Genomic DNA, 17,308 nt, shown 5'->3' on the forward strand with positions numbered 1-17,308 from the left:
TTTATAAATTTAATTTACTCCTTGATTACTCCACTTGACTATACACTATACTTCACTATAGGAATACATTTTAGTTTTTCAGTAAAACTTTTTCCCTTTTTTTTTTTAAAGATATTGTGGCTCTCAAAATATTAAAATAATTTCAAGCAATTATTCTGGTTAACTTCTTTGAAATTAAGGGCTAAACAAATTCAGTTACTGCTTAAAGAAAGAAAACAAAATATGTTAAAAATGTGATGTCTGTACTGTATTTTACTATACTCTGATGACTGTACTTGACTCTGTGATGACATGCTTTTTATGTCCTGTAGTCATAAGTCTCGGGTGAAAGGCTACCTGAGACTGAAGATGGCCTACCTGCCAAAGAACGGAGGGCATGAAGAGGAAAGCAGTGAGATGAGGGAAGAGGCTGAGGTAAAACCAACCCATTAGCAGAAACAATGTATTTATGTATTTCCTTTGAATGGCTAAACTTCCCCTCAGTGTTCATTTAAAAAAAGAAATTACTTACGAAAATGTTCATTGTCAGGTTTTTCTTTCCAACAACAAAGATAAGACATTTTTTCATTAATAGATAATTCTGACAAATATATGACAAGATGAAAGATATTAATAATGCATTAACAATGTATTTAGAAATAATATAGGAATTTGTTCAGACAGTAAAATTTATCATCATATTTAATCAAATTTATCATAAGTTAATAACTAAATCAACTAAAATTAATGAATATGGCATGCCGAAATTCAAGTAATAAATAATATATAAAAATAATAAATAAATAAATATCAAGGGCAGTGGCAAATGAATTAGAGAACATTTTCAAAAAACCAAAAACTATAACTAAAACTTGCTCTTTATTTAAAAAAAATTCTAATACATGCAATTTAAATTAGATATGGTACTTTTGTGTATAGATGTAGACCATCCAAGTTTATAGACCTTGGAACATAACAGAGAGATTGCTTGAAAGAGACGCACTTAAATGTCTCCTTTCTTGCTTTCTTTCCTACTTTGTAATGATTTTAGTGTCTTTTTATCCTCTCATCCCCACAGACTACTTGGCATTTTTCGTTTCAAAGTATGCCATTTGAACCGGTTGACTGTCTGGCATTTCCTTCCTTTAAAGGGATAGTTCACCCAAAAATGAAAATGTTATCATCTTTGACTCACCGTCATGTTGTTCCAAACCTATATGAGTTTCTTTCTTCTGTTGAACACAAAAGATGATGTTTTAAAGAACGTTGGTAACCAGACAGTTGACAGTAGCCATTGAGCATTTTTTTCCCCCTACTATGTAATTCAGTGGCTACCGTCAACTGTTTGATTACCAACATTGTTTAAAATATCATCTTTTGTGTGAAAGAAAGAAACTCATACAGGTTTGGAACAAGATGAGGGTGAGTAAAGGATGACAAAATTTTCATTTTTGGGTGAACTATCCCTTTTACTTGCTTCCTGTTCTCTGACTTTTATTCCCACTGTTCAGTTTTCAGTTTGGTTGGAAATTTTTTTTTTTCTCCCTTCTAGTAGAGAGTACGGTGTCATAGCAACTGCAATGCTAATCATAACGTATTAAGATGGAATAGGATTTTAACATTTGAAAAAATTGTAAACAATTGTAAACAAGACGTATGACTTCCTTATTGAAATATTCTTGATATTAAAATAATCTTATCCCTTGTCCCTAGATGTTTATTTTATTTTATGAAAACTTTTGGTACTAAAATTATTTTGATTAATATCTCACTTCTACTTCTTCTTTTATCTGTCTGCTCGACTCTCTCACTTTCTTCTTCTCAGGGCTGGGAAGTGACAGACTCCACTGATCCGGGTTCACAGAGACCTCAGCAGCTCCTGCCTCCGCTGCCTCCAGGCTGGGAAGAGAAGGTGGATAACCTGGGCCGAACCTACTACGTCAACCATAACAACCGCACCACGCAGTGGAAGAGGCCCAGTTGTGTGTATGTGGCCTCTTTTGCCAAACTAAAAGCACAACATGTAAAAAGGAGCAAAGACACTGGAAAAAAAAAATGTTTTATGACCTTTTTTTTTGTGTGTGACATAATTTCTTGAAGATTAATTTACAAATGTATGCTATATTGAATTTATCATGAATTTCGAACAACCTTACCAGACTCTGATATGCGCGGAACAATTTTTTTCTCCCCGCCTGTGCTTTAGGGATGTGGTTTCAGAAACGGAAAATGATAATAATTTGCGGCAGATTAACCAGGAAGCCCACAGAGTTTTCCGCTCTCGACGGCACATTAGCGAAGACCTGGAAAATGAGCAGCTGGACATCAGGGACATAGACGACGTTAGTATTTAACCCCTGACCTCTGTGGCTATGACGTGAGCTAGATAGCATCATCATTTCTGTGAAAAGCTTTTGCTTTTTTTTTTTTTTTTTTTTTTTTTTCTCATTGTGGTTAAAAATCATAAGAATATCAGATCTTTTCTGACACATTTACTGTCATTTTCTTGATAAGAGCAATATTATGTTCTTATGCATATCCCTCCTTTTCCAGTCATGGGAACCCATATCAGAGGAAGACCCAACTTTAGTGACTGACGTTCTGAACCATTCTCTGTCCGGACCCTCCTCTCTGGCAATGCCCCTCTCCAGCACTCCAGAATTCTCAGATGAGATCAGCCTTAGACTGTCTCTCGCTCCAGACACAAACGGTGAAATCCCAGGACCCAGCTCTGCTGTGGTAAGAGAAAAACAAAACAAAACAAAACAAAACAAAGATCTGCTGATTAAATCTGCTGTTATCTACAGTATGTTTTAAGTGCCAGAGAGAGTTTTTGGTAAAACAAATACTTCTTTATATACAGTTAGTGGCCAAAAGAGATGCCTGGAGGGGATATTTGTTTTTAATGACCCTAGAAGTTTGATCAAACCATCAAAATATGAGGAAAATATTTTATGTTTTAAAATATTTTAAATATGAGGGAAGAGCAAAACATTTAAGGTGTTTAGCTGACCATTTTTTTGACAAAAAAACTACACCTACAGGTTTTATTTTACTGAAAAAAAATGTATGCAGAAAAAAATGCATAGAAAAAAAAAGCTGACAGGAAAAAGCATACATTGACTATAACATAATATTTTGTTGATTCTCTATTGTTTGTTTGTTTTTTGCAATTTATTTGTATGACAGCCTGGCCAAAAATTATGTCTGCACAGTTTGGCATGTTTCATTGTGTTATCACAAACAAAACAAATGGCTCCAAGCACAACTGCCATGTTTTTAGTCTACTTTAGGGTTTTGCATTTGAAATTCTTGAAATAGTGAGTAAAATTTGTTATTAATCATGTCAGAACTAATAGCTGACTCTGAAGCACATCCACACATGTACACCTCTGTACACTCATGCTGAATCACTTTGTGAGTCATTGTGGAGCCAGTGTAGGGGTTTCCTGTAAACTTCTAAGGAAAGGTGCCACTCTGTTGGGAAAAATCTTTCTTACTATGGCTTTGGTCACATTGCACTGAAGCCTGGTTTGTTTTTGAATTTTCTTTTGGACTTAGATTGTGGTTTTCACAATGAAATTGGATAATACATTGTCCTTTTGTTTAGACAGTGTAGTTTACATGTCCAGATGAAAATCTACATTTTCACACGCTGATCTGTGCGGAATAATTGTGTTAAACAGAGCTGAAGGTTAGATTGAATTGTTAATAAACGAACATGCAAGTCGAAACGGAACATTTTGCCTCCGCCTAATGACATCTGCCACAGTGCTGAATTCATCAAGCGTATCAGATACATAAGCGCCAGAGGCATTACTGTATTTACACAAGTCATGCATGCGATGTGTTTAAAAGCGCTCAATCATTCACTCATCTACCATTCAAATACATATCAAATGGCACATGTGAGTGTAGACACTACTGAACTCTGTGTATGAATTTGGTCATGTCGCATTCGAAAAGACAAAAAAAGTACTTGAAAGCAGAGGTTATATATATATATATATATATATATATATATATAATATATATACTGCTTTCAAGTACTTTTTTTGTCTTTTCGAATGCGACATGACCAAATTCACAAAATAACGTCGTGTGTGTGTGTGTGTGTGTGTGTGTGTGTGTGTATATGAAATAGGAAATTATTTATTTTCATTAAATTATTATTATTATAAATTATTAAATGATATTATTATTTTATGTTTTGTATTAGATGAGTAGATTTGGACACTATTTAACTTTTTGTGTGAATTGAGAGCAGTGTCACATTCCAAATGACAAACAACTACTTTAAAAGAGAGAGAGAGAGAGAGAAATATAAGTATTATTAAATATGAAATGATTTAAATTAAATATTAAGATTGTATTTTTTTCTTTTTTGCTTTTCGAATCACAAACAACTATACAAATTTGAGTCAGATATACAAATTATTATACAAATTTTTGCTGGCAGTATCACTTTTAGGAATTCAGGGCCTGTACCACAGAAAATATCCACTCAGAAAGATATTAGATATTTATGTCTTTTTTTATTTATAACAGTGTCTAATAACTTTTTATCTCTTTCTCTCACTCCAGCAGAGTCATCTTTCCTCTCGGCTACGCTCCTCTAGTATGACTGATGGAGTCAGTGATCAAACTCAACCTCCCACTCCAACGGTACACCTGCTTTTCTACTCCTCACCTCTCCTTCACTCTGCTGCATGTGGTGATTTTTTATTTTTTTTTTATTTATTATTATTTTTTTTTTTAATCCAATCACAGTAACGTGCCATCTTTCACTCTTTCGACGTCAAATCAAGAACTATAAAGTCCCTAACATATTCCAAAGTTGACTCCAAAATGTTCCTGTTGTCTCTAATGATCTTGGCTACCTTTGGGAATGGCATGAATGTGACAATAGGAATATTTGATAGCACTTTAAAATGCTTTAAAGTCAACATGAAGTTAAAATTAAAACCAACCCTATTTACTTCATTAATACCTGACCTTATTATAAATGATGAATCAATTCAGATTAATTTCAAAACAATTCAAAGAAGAAAAAAAATCTTTGTCTTTGTAATTTTTCATCAAAATTACATAGTACACTCTGCTCCTCAAACAACTTGACTTTTTAAGATGACATCATTAGTGCCTCTTATTTTCCTTCCCCTCCAAACAAAACTTCATTATCCAGTCAATCCCACATGGAAAAAATTATATCCCAACCTACAATTGCTAGAATGGGTTGATAATAATGTTTCATGTTGACTTTAATAAACTTTGGAGCCATGACACTCCTGACACATTGAGCCTTGGTGCTCATGTAGGTGACACAGGTTCAGGTCTGACATGGATGATTTCCTAAAAATGTTTTCCATCTCTCCTCCCACTTTCTACTATATCTGTTGAATAAAATAACACACATTTTCTCTACGTAATGCTTGACAGATCATTAATGCACATGCAGAGGTAGTTTTTTTTTTTTTTTTGGAAAATAAATATATATTTATATTTCACTGATCTGTTAAGCATTATATTATGTAAGTGGCTAAATAGTCAACGTTATATAAAATGTCACCTGATGTTCACTCAGAAACGTAAGCACCTGTCTGTGTGTTTGTGTAGTTTTTGTGTGCGTATGTCAAATGATAATTTAGAGTGACTTATAAGGTATTATTAAGCTAGGATTGATTTATCGAAGCTATAGTGGCGATTATGTTGTCATCGAATGAGTTGACATGTTTTCATGGTGATAATGTGACTGGGAGTTCTCTTAATGGAACATTTTCCAGTCCAGCTTTCTCAGTAATGTTTGGAAAAAGTGCTATGTTCTATAAAAGAGTTTGTAATCGATTGTCATCGCACAGGGACTTTTCCATTTACACATCAGTTTATTGATGGACATACACTTGTTAATGCTGATGTAGAGGAATTACACAGCCATAACATCTCATAATGTACCACAAACTAAGTAAAAACTTACCACTGAGAAACGTCCTGCTCAAGTCATCCTTGCAATGGAAGTTTGGGTTGATCATCTTGTTCTTCCAATGTTTTATCAACGTTCTCTGGCTCAAATTGATATGGTAAAATCGACGCCATCGTTACTGTCCTTACGGTGTGTACAATTGCTGAGGACTGAGGTAGACTGCTGAAATTCAGGTATGGAAATGGGCGTTTTGTTTCCAACATGCGCTGTAAGTGGTAGACCAATCACAATAGACTGGGTCATCTGACCAATCAGAGCAGAGTAGGCTCTTGGAAAGGAGGGTTTTAGAGAGACCGAATCTTCAAACTAACTGCTTCAGACTCTTTGAGAAATTAGGTTATATGGGATGTATATTATGAGAAAATGTACACCTATTGTAGGAGACCTCCAAAACAAAATTAAGAAACTTAAGAGACCGCTTGCCAAAATCTTTTATTACTCTTACAAACATCCATAATGTAGTTTGTTTCACGCTTTAAGAGGCATGGCTGCACATAAAAAAACAAACAAACAAAAAAACAGTTTGAGAAAAGTAGCATTCTGCTGTCTCTTTAAATCTACAAAATCCTGTTTTACAGCAGATAAGCCACATATGGTAAAATTAAATTACCCATGTGGATGAGGTCACTGTGTGAACTGCTCCCGTTTGCATGAGACAGGAAACAGACACAGACACTGGATGTTTCACTGGAAGTCCACCACATTTTCAAAGCACTTCTGCTTCATTTGAAGGGCATGATTCCCAGCCTTGAGACTTTTATGTATTCATTTTCAGAAAATTTCCTGCTGGCTGTTTTTACGTGACACAGTCTGATGGCCCAATCAGCTACTGTGTGCTACTGTTTGAAATTAGGTTTGTGAAAGGGTTAAGAGGTTGTGTTAGTCTCTGTGAGTGTTTTGGTGTCCATTTCATTATTGTATCGTGGCATTTAGACCAGTGCATGCTGGGAATTTCCAAGATAAGATCTGGCAGCACGTGCAGAAGAGCTGGATGTACTATGAATTAAGATCATTATTAAACCTTATAAAGGCATAAAGCAAATGTGATGCACACTCACTTTGGATTTGCTTCTAAGCCTTGTATGATTTAGTTGTTTGTAGAGCTTTATTTATATGAATGCTAGATGTACTGACAAGGTGTTCAGAACCATATCAACACTCGACTCTGGAGTAGTTCACCCATAAATGACAATTGTCATTATTTACTCATCCTCATGTCGTTCCAAACCCGCAGGAGTTCCTGTGTTAGGTGGAGCACACAAGGAGATGTTTTAATGAGTGTTTGTGCTGCTCTTTTTCATATTGTAACTAGGGCATGTCAGGCTCTAAAATGATGATAATGTACCATAAAAGTAGCCCATACAACTCATGCTCTATATTCCATGTAATCTAAAGTCATACTTTAGGAAAAGGCAGAATAAAAGTCAGAATTTACACTGCTGTTCAAAAGTTGGGGTCGGTAAGATGTTTAATGGCTGCATTTATTTTGTCAAAAATACAGTAAAAACAGTAATAATGTGATATATTATTGCTATTTAAAATAACTGTTTTCTAATTGAATATATTTTAAAATGTAAAATGTAAAGGCTGAATTTTCAGCATCATTACTGCAGTCTTCAGTGTCACATGATCCTTCAGAAATAATTCTATTGGTGATCAAAAAACATTTCTTATTGTTATCAATATTGAAAACAGATGTGCTACTTAATACTTTTGTGGAAACTGTAATATGTTTTTGTTTTCAGGATTCTTTGATGAATAAAATCAAAAGAACAGCATTTGTTCGAAATAGAAATATTTTGTAACATTATAAATGTCTTTGTTGTTGCTTTTGATCAATTTAAAGCATCCTTTAAAAAAAAAAAAAAAACTTACTGACCCCAAACTTTTGAATGGTAGTTAAATGGTAGTAAATTGTATGGGTTTTAGACTTGTAATATAATGCACAGGTCGTGTGTACTACATTTATGATACTTTTTTTTGCCTTCCACAATATCTGCTTTTCATGTTCCTCTGAAGAACGAAATTCATATAGGTTTAAAATGACATGAGGAAGAGTAAATTATGACACAGTTTTTATTTTTGGATGAACTTTTCTTTGAAGTATTATGTCTGAGACCCTGATTTACTTGTGAATTACTCTGGAAGCTCTTATTCTTTAAGTTTTTGCGAGGCATCTCCTAGTGCCTGGGATTATTTTAAAGAGTGTAAACTGTCCACCTGAATAATATGAATATAAAGTAGTCACATTAATCTTTTACCTTCACACTGCAACAACATTCTTGAACTTTGAAGCTTTGAAGTAACATTTCCTTTACACTGGGGAAAAAAATGCTTTTCCTCATCCACCTGAATCCGCTTTTAAATAACTGCCTTTTCCGTGTTCTTTCTGCGTCGGATCTACTTTGTTCTGACAAGAGGCTGATTGGTTGGTGGCCTGGTTGTCTCTGCCTGTGAAGTGCTTCTCAGACCTGCAGATGAGGAATTTCACTATAGTCACAGCAAATCTGTCTGATATTTGCGTGGGTGAGAGGTGGCATTTCCCCCACACTTCCTGTCCCTGTGTGTGAGGAGGCTGACATTTCACACGAGTGCAAATGTGCAATCATTACTTAAAAGGATGGCTAATAGGATTGCCCTGTTTGAGACAAGTGTCTTTTATTATGTTCATATAATAGCAGATGGAAAACATTTCATTGTCTGTCTGAGAGTTGATACTTTCAGTATTTGAAATGTAAAGTCTGTGTGCCATTGGGAAGCTAGTCCAGGTGTTGTTTCCTCTGTGTTTTTATAGTTGGTGAGTCAGCAGGCAGTTTGAAATGCTTTTTATTGTTATTTATTTTAGTTTCATTGTTAACATGTGGAGTTACAATTATATGAATTATATTAAAGGAATGCTGTCATGATTTACTGTCATTTTAAGACAAAAAAAAAATTTTGAAACTGTCATCATCACTTAATTGCAAATGAATTATGCTTTTTTTCCCCCGCAAATAAGCACCTGGGTATTTCTTGCACTCTCTTATCATTCTTTAATCAAATCAAATCTCAATGTGTTCTCAAATCCTAATCATTCAACAGTGATTTCATATTAAATCTACTCCCTGGAGTTCATCTAATCACATCCCGCTTGTTATTTCAATTTTTTGGGGATGGTATATCTTTACGTCACACTGCAGGGCACCTTTCACAAAATCACCCCCTTCAGCTGTCAAAAATTACCTAAAATAACCAAAACCACCCTAAAATCACTTTCCCACCTACTCACCGTTACACTTTCTGGCTGACCCTGTCCTTCCATTTGCCCTCATTTCCCTTCTCCCACTTGCCCAAAACTGGGCAGTTGCCTGCCCCATCTAAAAGCAGCTGTTATTGTCCAGCAGAACTCCCAGACCCGACGAACAAGAGCACAAACGGTCACAGGCGTTGAGGACACCATGGTAATGTCCACATGTTGTACATTTGGTACATTTGTGCTCTCCTGTCTTCTTGGTTCTTCCTCTTTTTTTTATACATATTTTACCATATTAACTTATTTTAAACATATTTTACATATTTTTTTTAAACATATTTTTGTATTTCATTCATTTTAATTTATTATGAGGTGGTAATTATTATTAATTAAAATAAACATAATTGCATTTATATTCATTTTTAAATTATATTCATCAATTAATAATTTGTTTTAATTTCAATTAAACGATTTTTATTATAGGAGCACTTTATTATAGGCACATCTCATTTCACTGATATTTATTTAGGGCCCGAGCACCAAGGTGCAAGGACCCTCTTGGATTTCCTCCGTTTATTATTTATTTTATTTTATTTTTGTTTTATACCCATTTTTTATGGAAGCTTGTTTCTGCCACTAAATAAAAAATAAAAAAGGTAATTAAGACTTTTTATCTCACAATTCTGTTTTTCTCACAATTGCGAGTTTACATCTCACAATTCTGACTTATTTTCTCAGAATTGGACTTTATAACTCGCAATTGCAAGTTTATATCTCACAATTCTGAGAAAAGAAGTCAGAATTGCGAGATATAAACTCGCGATTGCGAGTTATAAAGTCCAATTCTGAGGAAAAAGACTTTTTCTCAGAATTGCGAATTTATATCTTACAATTCTGACTTTAAAACTCACGATTCTGACTTTATAACTCGCAATTGTCAGAAAAAAAAGTCAGAATAGTGAGATTTTTTTTTTTTTTTTTTTATTCAGTGGCGGAAACAAGCTTCTATAGTTTTTTTTTGTTTTGTTTTTTTTGTTTTTTAAACGTGTATAACCATAAAATTAGAGATTGCAAAGGTTTGGTTTACACATCGACTTCCATCTTCACCCTACATATAAAGTCACCCAGACACATTTATCGGATACATTTCAAATATGTTTGTAATACTATAAGTCATGTCACCTAGAGCGGAGTGTGTTTTGTATGTTGTGTTGCTTAGGTGTTCTTGTGAGTGTGTTTATATCTACATTTTGTGTCTGTGAAAATGTATTAGTATTCTGGATTTAAGTGTGCAATTTTCCTACACTCATCATATTAAATGTCAAATCAGTTTTTATACAAACATGACCCTGATTTTACTGTCAGTCCTGCTACAATGAATGAATCTAAACGGATTTTAATCTCGGCAAGTCTTTAATACTTCTTTGGCCTTTGAATATACAAACTCATCTGTTCCTTTCACTTTGTTCAGTCTCCATCAGCCTCCTATGCTCTGACCACACCAGGCCTTCCGCCAGGCTGGGAGGAACGCAAGGACCCAAAGGGGCGAACGTACTATGTCAACCATAATAACCGTAGCACCACCTGGACTCGGCCCATTCTTCAGGTATGGTAATCTAGCGTAGCCTAGCTAAAGCTAGCAGAGGTCTATTCTTCATCAGATGTTTTTCCAGCATCATCCACTGTCAAATCTGAGAGACTTTTATACGTTCCTTCTTTATGACCCATGTTTCTTCTCTACTGCATCAATCTCATCATTTTTTTATTGTTCTGCCTTTATCTGTTCACATCCATGTTATTGTGTACTCCTCCCTTCACAGTCTCTGGATGTTGTTTGTTCTGCCAAGCGTTGTGTGTTCCCTTGATCTATTTATTGCTACCCTGGTCCCTCTTGATCTATATCTTATCTTCCTCTTCCTTGTCCTAGTAAACTCTATTCTTCATCCTTCTTAAGATGCGCTTCATTCCTTTTTCTCTTTTAAAACTGAAAAGATAAAAAGACTTATTTAAAGAGAGCCTATTATGCCATTTTACAAAGTTTTGATTTTGTTTTTGGGGTCTACTGGAATAGATTTTCATACTTGAACGTTCAAAAAAAAACATTACTTTTCACTTATTTTACATTATTGCAGCACCTCTCTTCCCAGGCTGTCAGTAATGCTCTGTTTCTATGAAGCCCCTCATTCCAAAAAGAGCAATGTTCTCTGATTGGTCAGCTGGACCAGAGTGTTGTGATTGGTCAGCCGCTTCAAGTGTGTTTTGGAAATGTCACGCCCCTTACCATAACCGCAAGTTTCAACACACTACTATCGCAGCTCAACCAGATCTAATCCCTTTTATTTTGCATATGCCTTAGGCAGGAATTATTTAAATGAGGGAAATTGAGGGATATAATTTTCCTGGAAAAAAACTCAAGACGAGATGTTTCAGGGAGTTCAGAAACAGCGCTTACTGATATAGAGAATAACTCCCTTTGGAACGGACTTTGTGCTTTGTAACTTTGCAGACATTTTTCATGCTCAAACAGCAACATTACACACTAAAGAAAGTTGGAAATGTAAAAAAGCAAAATAGGTCCTCTTTAACTGCTCTCCAATCTTTTAACTACCTTAAAATATTACAGCCATTTATAAACCCGACAGACTATGTTTGTCCCTACAATCAAGTTAAACCTTACAGTTAGAGATGATTTAATCAGTTTAATTAGCCTTCATTTCCTAATATAGCATTTTAGACCTTGCTCTCCATTCAGGACCTCTTGTAAACCTTGAATGCACTCCAGCTAGGCTCGTTCTTGGATGGTGCGCCCATGGACCAGACCTTGTGGTGGCTAGCTAGCTAACCCTTCTCTTTGCCCAACAGCACACTGAAGATGGAGCCAGTACCTCAGCTGCGGCAGAAGGGGGCGCTACAGCAGCCACGCCCCCCGCTTCCACCCCTTCCTCCTCCAGCGGCCATCTAAGCGAACCACAAGTGCGCAGACCCCGTAGCCTCAGTTCCCCCACGGTCACTCTCTCTTCCCCACTAGAGGTGAGAACATCCGCCAGTCCCTCTGTTTCGCCCCTCAATTTCTTCTTTCCTTTTACTTTTCCCTTCCTCCAGGTTCCAGTCCATCTAGCATACGTTTGATTCTTCTCAAACTGTCTTGGCTGTTCTTAACCAATGTTTTTATACAAAGTTTTTGTCACGTGTTACACAAACACCGTGCAATTATTCCATGTACTACTTATTTTTCATTTATATTATTTACACTGTCTTTTTAACAGTTTGGGATTGGTAAGTTTTTTTAAATGTTTTTGAAAGAAGTCTTTTGTGCTTAGTAGTGTTGTCAAATGTACCGTATTCGATACCAAGTCGGTACTGAAATTTTAAAAATGTGATGCTTTGAGCGATGTTAAGCGGATTCGTAAACACCTCTGATTGGCCTTTGTGTTCACATGCTAATCAGATATGTCTGTGATTGGCTACAATGATCAGCACACCAGAGCGTTTAGAAGCACACGGAAGTGTTTGAATTTGAAAGCGGGAGCGTTTGAAAGCAGGTCCCCTGACGCCTGCTTTTAAATGCTTCTGTGTGTATCTGTGTAAGCACTTGATGAAGAGCGGCATTAATGACAACAATACAACATGTTTTTGAAGTGTTGATCATTGTAGCCAATCACAGACATATCTGATGAGCGCATGAACACATTGGCCAATCAGAGGTGTTTATGAATACTTTTGACAACCCTAGTGCTCAGCAAGGCTGCATTTGTTTAATCAAACATACAGTAAAACAGTAATATTGTGAAATATTATTACAATTTAAAATGGCTGTTTCCTATAATAATAAATTTAAAATGGAATTCCTGTGATAGGACTGAATTTTCAGTCTTCAGTGTCACATGATCCTTCAGAAATCATTCTAATACGCTGATTTGGTGATGAAAAAGAAACCTTTCTTATTATCAAATTTGGAAACAGCTGTGATTGCTTAATATTTTTGTGGAAAATATGATACTTTTTTCAGGATTCTTTGAATAGAAATTTCAAAAGAACTGAATTTATTTGAAATAGAATTTTTTTTTAATATAAAAAGTGTCGCTACTTTTCAATTTTGATTAATTTCATGCATCCTTGCTGAATACAAAATATGAATTTCTTTCAAAAACAATTATTTGTCATTGAATATTTCTCATTTTATTTTGTTTTGACATTTGTACATGGCATATTTTACTTTGCTTTTTCTTGCAAATTAGCAACAAACAGTGCAGGTCATTGTGTTTTTTACCTCATGCACATTATAATTTTGCTCCTCATATTTTCACTTTGGTGGCTTAATGTGAGGAATTTTATTACACGTTGACACATGGAGTTCTGAAGAAAAAGATTCCTTCTAGATAAACTTCTGAGGTAAAAGTTGTTTCCACTAAGTTCGAGTCTCAACATTGGTTTTCTGGTGTTTATCTTTGATTTGAAACTTCACTTGCATAAGTGTCATTTGTGCACTTGATTGCTAATGTTTTCGTTACATTTGGTGCTAGACAAGTGTTCATTTTGGATTTGGGTTTCTCAGCTGTTTTATTTCCATTGCGACTGTGCAGTGTAATGTAATCATGATGTCCACAGCCACACACAGTTGGTTGAGATAGGAAATCAGAATTACCTTCTTTGCACACTGCCACTGGCTTCTTTTAGGTATGACCAGCTGAGGCAAATGATTAGTCGTAGCTTTTGTATTAAGCATGGTTCAGTTTTAATATGAAAGAGAGACAATTTCCTGACCCATCTGCTCCAGACCTTTCAATTCAGGGTAATTTAATTCACTTCGATTCATGGTAAAAGAAAAAAATAATCCTATTATTTCTGCTTAGTGCCATTATCAGTCATCATCTCATTCTGTTACGGCTGCCAGCAAACTCTTTTTTGTTATTTATTTGTTTTATGAATTGTTTCTAAGACTGAATGCCAAGGAAACCTTAATGCTAAGTCCAAACAGCCAGACTTTCTTGAAAATTAGGTAATTTTATTTCAGTTAAAGGTTAAATTTTTGCAGTGTTGGACAATAACAAAATATTTTAACCTTGTTATACATTTTTCAAGTATCTGTACTTTATCAGAGTATTTTTATTTTGGAAACTTTTACTTATACTTCATTACATTCCAAAGCATGATATCATACTTTTTACTACACTACTTTTCATAAAAATATAACGTTCCTCATTATTTCTAACTGAAGAAGTGATGGTGATGTCCGATTCATGAACGAGCTGATTCTTTCAACTGAACCTGATAAATATACTGTCAATTTACACATGAAGCTTCTTTCTGTATTTATTGTAGTATTTACTGTCAGAATTTTTATTAAATTTGTTTATTTATTAATGCCCCCCAGAAAGGGACTTTTCACAATGCAAAAAAATCTTTGAAGACTTTGAATAAAGAGTAAAACATCTTTGGATGTATTTTTAATCTTCCCACAGGCTTTCAGAAGTTTAGTCCTTATTCGTGCTGAATCACAAAGTTGAATTGAGCAGCTGTTGTTTGTATCAAGTTTTAATATACCCATCACCATTTACGTGTGCGTAGAGGGAACAGGGCTGTTTTCTACCCCCGCTTTGTAAATTCGTATCGGTTGACGCTACCTAAAGCTGGGGGTAGGGGCAGCTGTCCGTTTGCTTATCGTGAAACGCGCCAAAGTGTCACCATTGCCAAAAAGAAGTTTAACCTCTCAAACAGCCATGACTTCATAGTTTCCTTCTGTTCTGTGCCTCTAAATCCATGTCTGACCTTAAACCTGCTTCTTATTTTGCTTTTATAGTCCATTGCTCTGAAATATGTCTGTGTATAGTATACCTAGCAAAATCTTTAATACAGAACAATGTTATGGCAATATGTTATGTTGTGTTATATTAGCAAGTATAGCCATAAAACATTATTTATCTTAGTGGGTATAGCTTTGAACAGATAAGGCAAGCAAGTAATTCTAGTGCTCCTGAAAAAAATCTTGTGTTGTACTAGGCTATTCTTATAATATAATATAATATAATATAATATAATAAATGGTTTTACATATTACGAAAAAAAAAATAAATAAATATTTTAAATTTCAATTTAAGCTCTATAAATATTATATGTCGCATTTTGTCGAGCACTGGAAATAATTTTGATCACTATAATAATAAATAAAAACATTATAGTACTATATTTTATTTATTTATATTATATTTATTATATTTTTTTACAAATATATTATATATATTTATTTTTACAAACTGAATCCAAAATTATTTCCAGTGCTAATCGGCAACAGGCCATATATACTGTTGATAGAGCTCCAATTGTAATTTAATACGGAATATTACTTTGAAAATGGCAAACAATCTTATCTGTCAATATAGACCTCAACCAGAGCTAATGGCCTCCGCTGTGAAGAATGACTTTGCTAATGGAATAAACAATAGCTCTTGTAGCTAATCTGCAAATGTTGGGGATGGGGAATAAGGGTCTTATGTTCACTCTCATAGCAATTATTGCTAATTACAGCTACACACTTCCGTGCAAAAAACATGGTAGCTGACAAAAAAGGCATGTCTGGTGTGGAACCGATTAAAATCCCAGTGCTGCTTTCTGACATGGCTAGTTTTATGTAATTTTATGTAATATACAATAATATATTTATTTATGATAATATTATAATAATATATAAAATATAATATTATTTATGATGCTGTAGACTTGTGGAAGGGCTGTTTCTATTTTTTTTTTTAATAGATGTTTGTGAAGAAGAATATAAAAAGTTTCACTAAAGCGATAAGCTTTAAAAGTAATGTAAAAAATATCCCATTTTAAGTTGCATTTCTTTGAATTAACTACCAAGCCTATCAAAATACATTGTAGTTCGTGTTCTAGCGTTATAAACACTCTGAAAACACAGTTATGTTGCTTGATCTCATCTTATTTCCATTGTTAGATTAACTTTTAGAAGGAAAGAATACCCAGAATTCATTTAGATAAACAATTATGACAAATCACAAGACAGGTGGTAAATTTTCCACATCTGAAGTAAGAAGATCTGTGGAAAATTGGGTAAACATTTCACAAAGGTTTGAAAGTTTACAGAAAGAAATATGGTTTTGTATTTATAAATGATCAGGGTCACACAGGGCCATGTGAATTTTAATTAAAGTGTTGAAAGGGGAACGTTTGTTTTTGAGAAAAAAAGCGAGAGGGAGAGAAAGACAGAGGTGAAATGGAGGTGAAATCCTCTGAGTTGTGCACTAATTAAAATTTTAGCAGGATTAAATAACAGTGTGCGTCTCTTTTTCATTTTTTTTGACATCTCCCATTCGTAAAAGTGTTTCTTGAACACACAAAAAGTCTAATTAATGATACACAAAAGATGAAAGAACTAAATAATGGAGTCTGATAAACGATGACTTTGCTTCCTGTTGCAGGGAGCCAATAATGCCCCAATACGGCGAGCCGTAAAGGACACGTTTTCCAACCCTCAGTCCCCACAGCCTTCTCCCTACAGCTCACCAAAATCCCAGCATAAAGCAAACCAGAGCTTCCTGCCCCCTGGATGGGAAATGAGAATAGCGCCAAATGGACGGCCGTTCTTCATTGACCACAACAGCAGAACCACCACATGGGTAAGACAAAGACTCACTAATCTGTTCCAAACCTTGGCAAGTTAGTGGCATACTCTCTTGAGTAGGTGCTTATTTTGAATAAATAAAAGTATATTCTATAAAGTATGATTGTGTGTAGTATGAATGTAATCCAGACATACTACATTGGCTACATTAAAAGAAATCCCAGAATGTGTTGTGATGAGCTCTGAGGAAACAGATGCAAGATGGCCACGAGTGAAGAGAGATTAAATGTTGTCAGTGTACTGTTCTGCACAGTATTTGTGTGCTATTTATTTTTATTTCTACTATCATGCTGTTATTTAAGTAGCATGGTAATTGCAAACTCTGTTGCAGTCATAAGTGCACTATATTTTGTTGAGTTGTTGGAGCATGACAGCACTTTATGTTTTGGAACAGAGCTACAGTTTCATTTGCTGACGCAACTATGGTTTATGCACAGCTGTGATCATTTATGTATCTATTTATATTGCATCATTAAGT

The 17,308-nt window shown here is 34.8% G+C and overlaps 1 protein-coding gene across 18 annotated transcripts in view; it reads left to right on the forward strand.

Moving 5' to 3' along the window:
- LOC127524832 (E3 ubiquitin-protein ligase NEDD4-like) overlaps window positions 1-17,308 on the forward strand; it is an 83,462-nt gene that overhangs the window by 47,323 nt on the left and 18,831 nt on the right. For 6 of the 18 annotated variants that reach the window (XM_051916801.1, XM_051916802.1, XM_051916804.1 and 3 more), the window contains 9 exons: window positions 312-414; window positions 1,805-1,965; window positions 2,186-2,321; window positions 2,533-2,718; window positions 4,564-4,644; window positions 9,340-9,399; window positions 10,663-10,797; window positions 12,054-12,221; window positions 16,628-16,825. In XM_051916801.1, the coding sequence (XP_051772761.1) occupies window positions 312-414; window positions 1,805-1,965; window positions 2,186-2,321; window positions 2,533-2,718; window positions 4,564-4,644; window positions 9,340-9,399; window positions 10,663-10,797; window positions 12,054-12,221; window positions 16,628-16,825 (1,228 nt within the window). The remainder of the gene's footprint in view (window positions 1-311; window positions 415-1,804; window positions 1,966-2,185; window positions 2,322-2,532; window positions 2,719-4,563; window positions 4,645-9,339; window positions 9,400-10,662; window positions 10,798-12,053; window positions 12,222-16,627; window positions 16,826-17,308) is intronic. The other 12 variants (XM_051916803.1, XM_051916805.1, XM_051916787.1 and 9 more) reach the window with 9 other exon arrangements.

Source organism: Ctenopharyngodon idella, chromosome 13 (assembly GCF_019924925.1).
Source record: "Ctenopharyngodon idella isolate HZGC_01 chromosome 13, HZGC01, whole genome shotgun sequence".
NCBI lineage: Eukaryota > Metazoa > Chordata > Actinopteri > Cypriniformes > Xenocyprididae > Ctenopharyngodon > Ctenopharyngodon idella.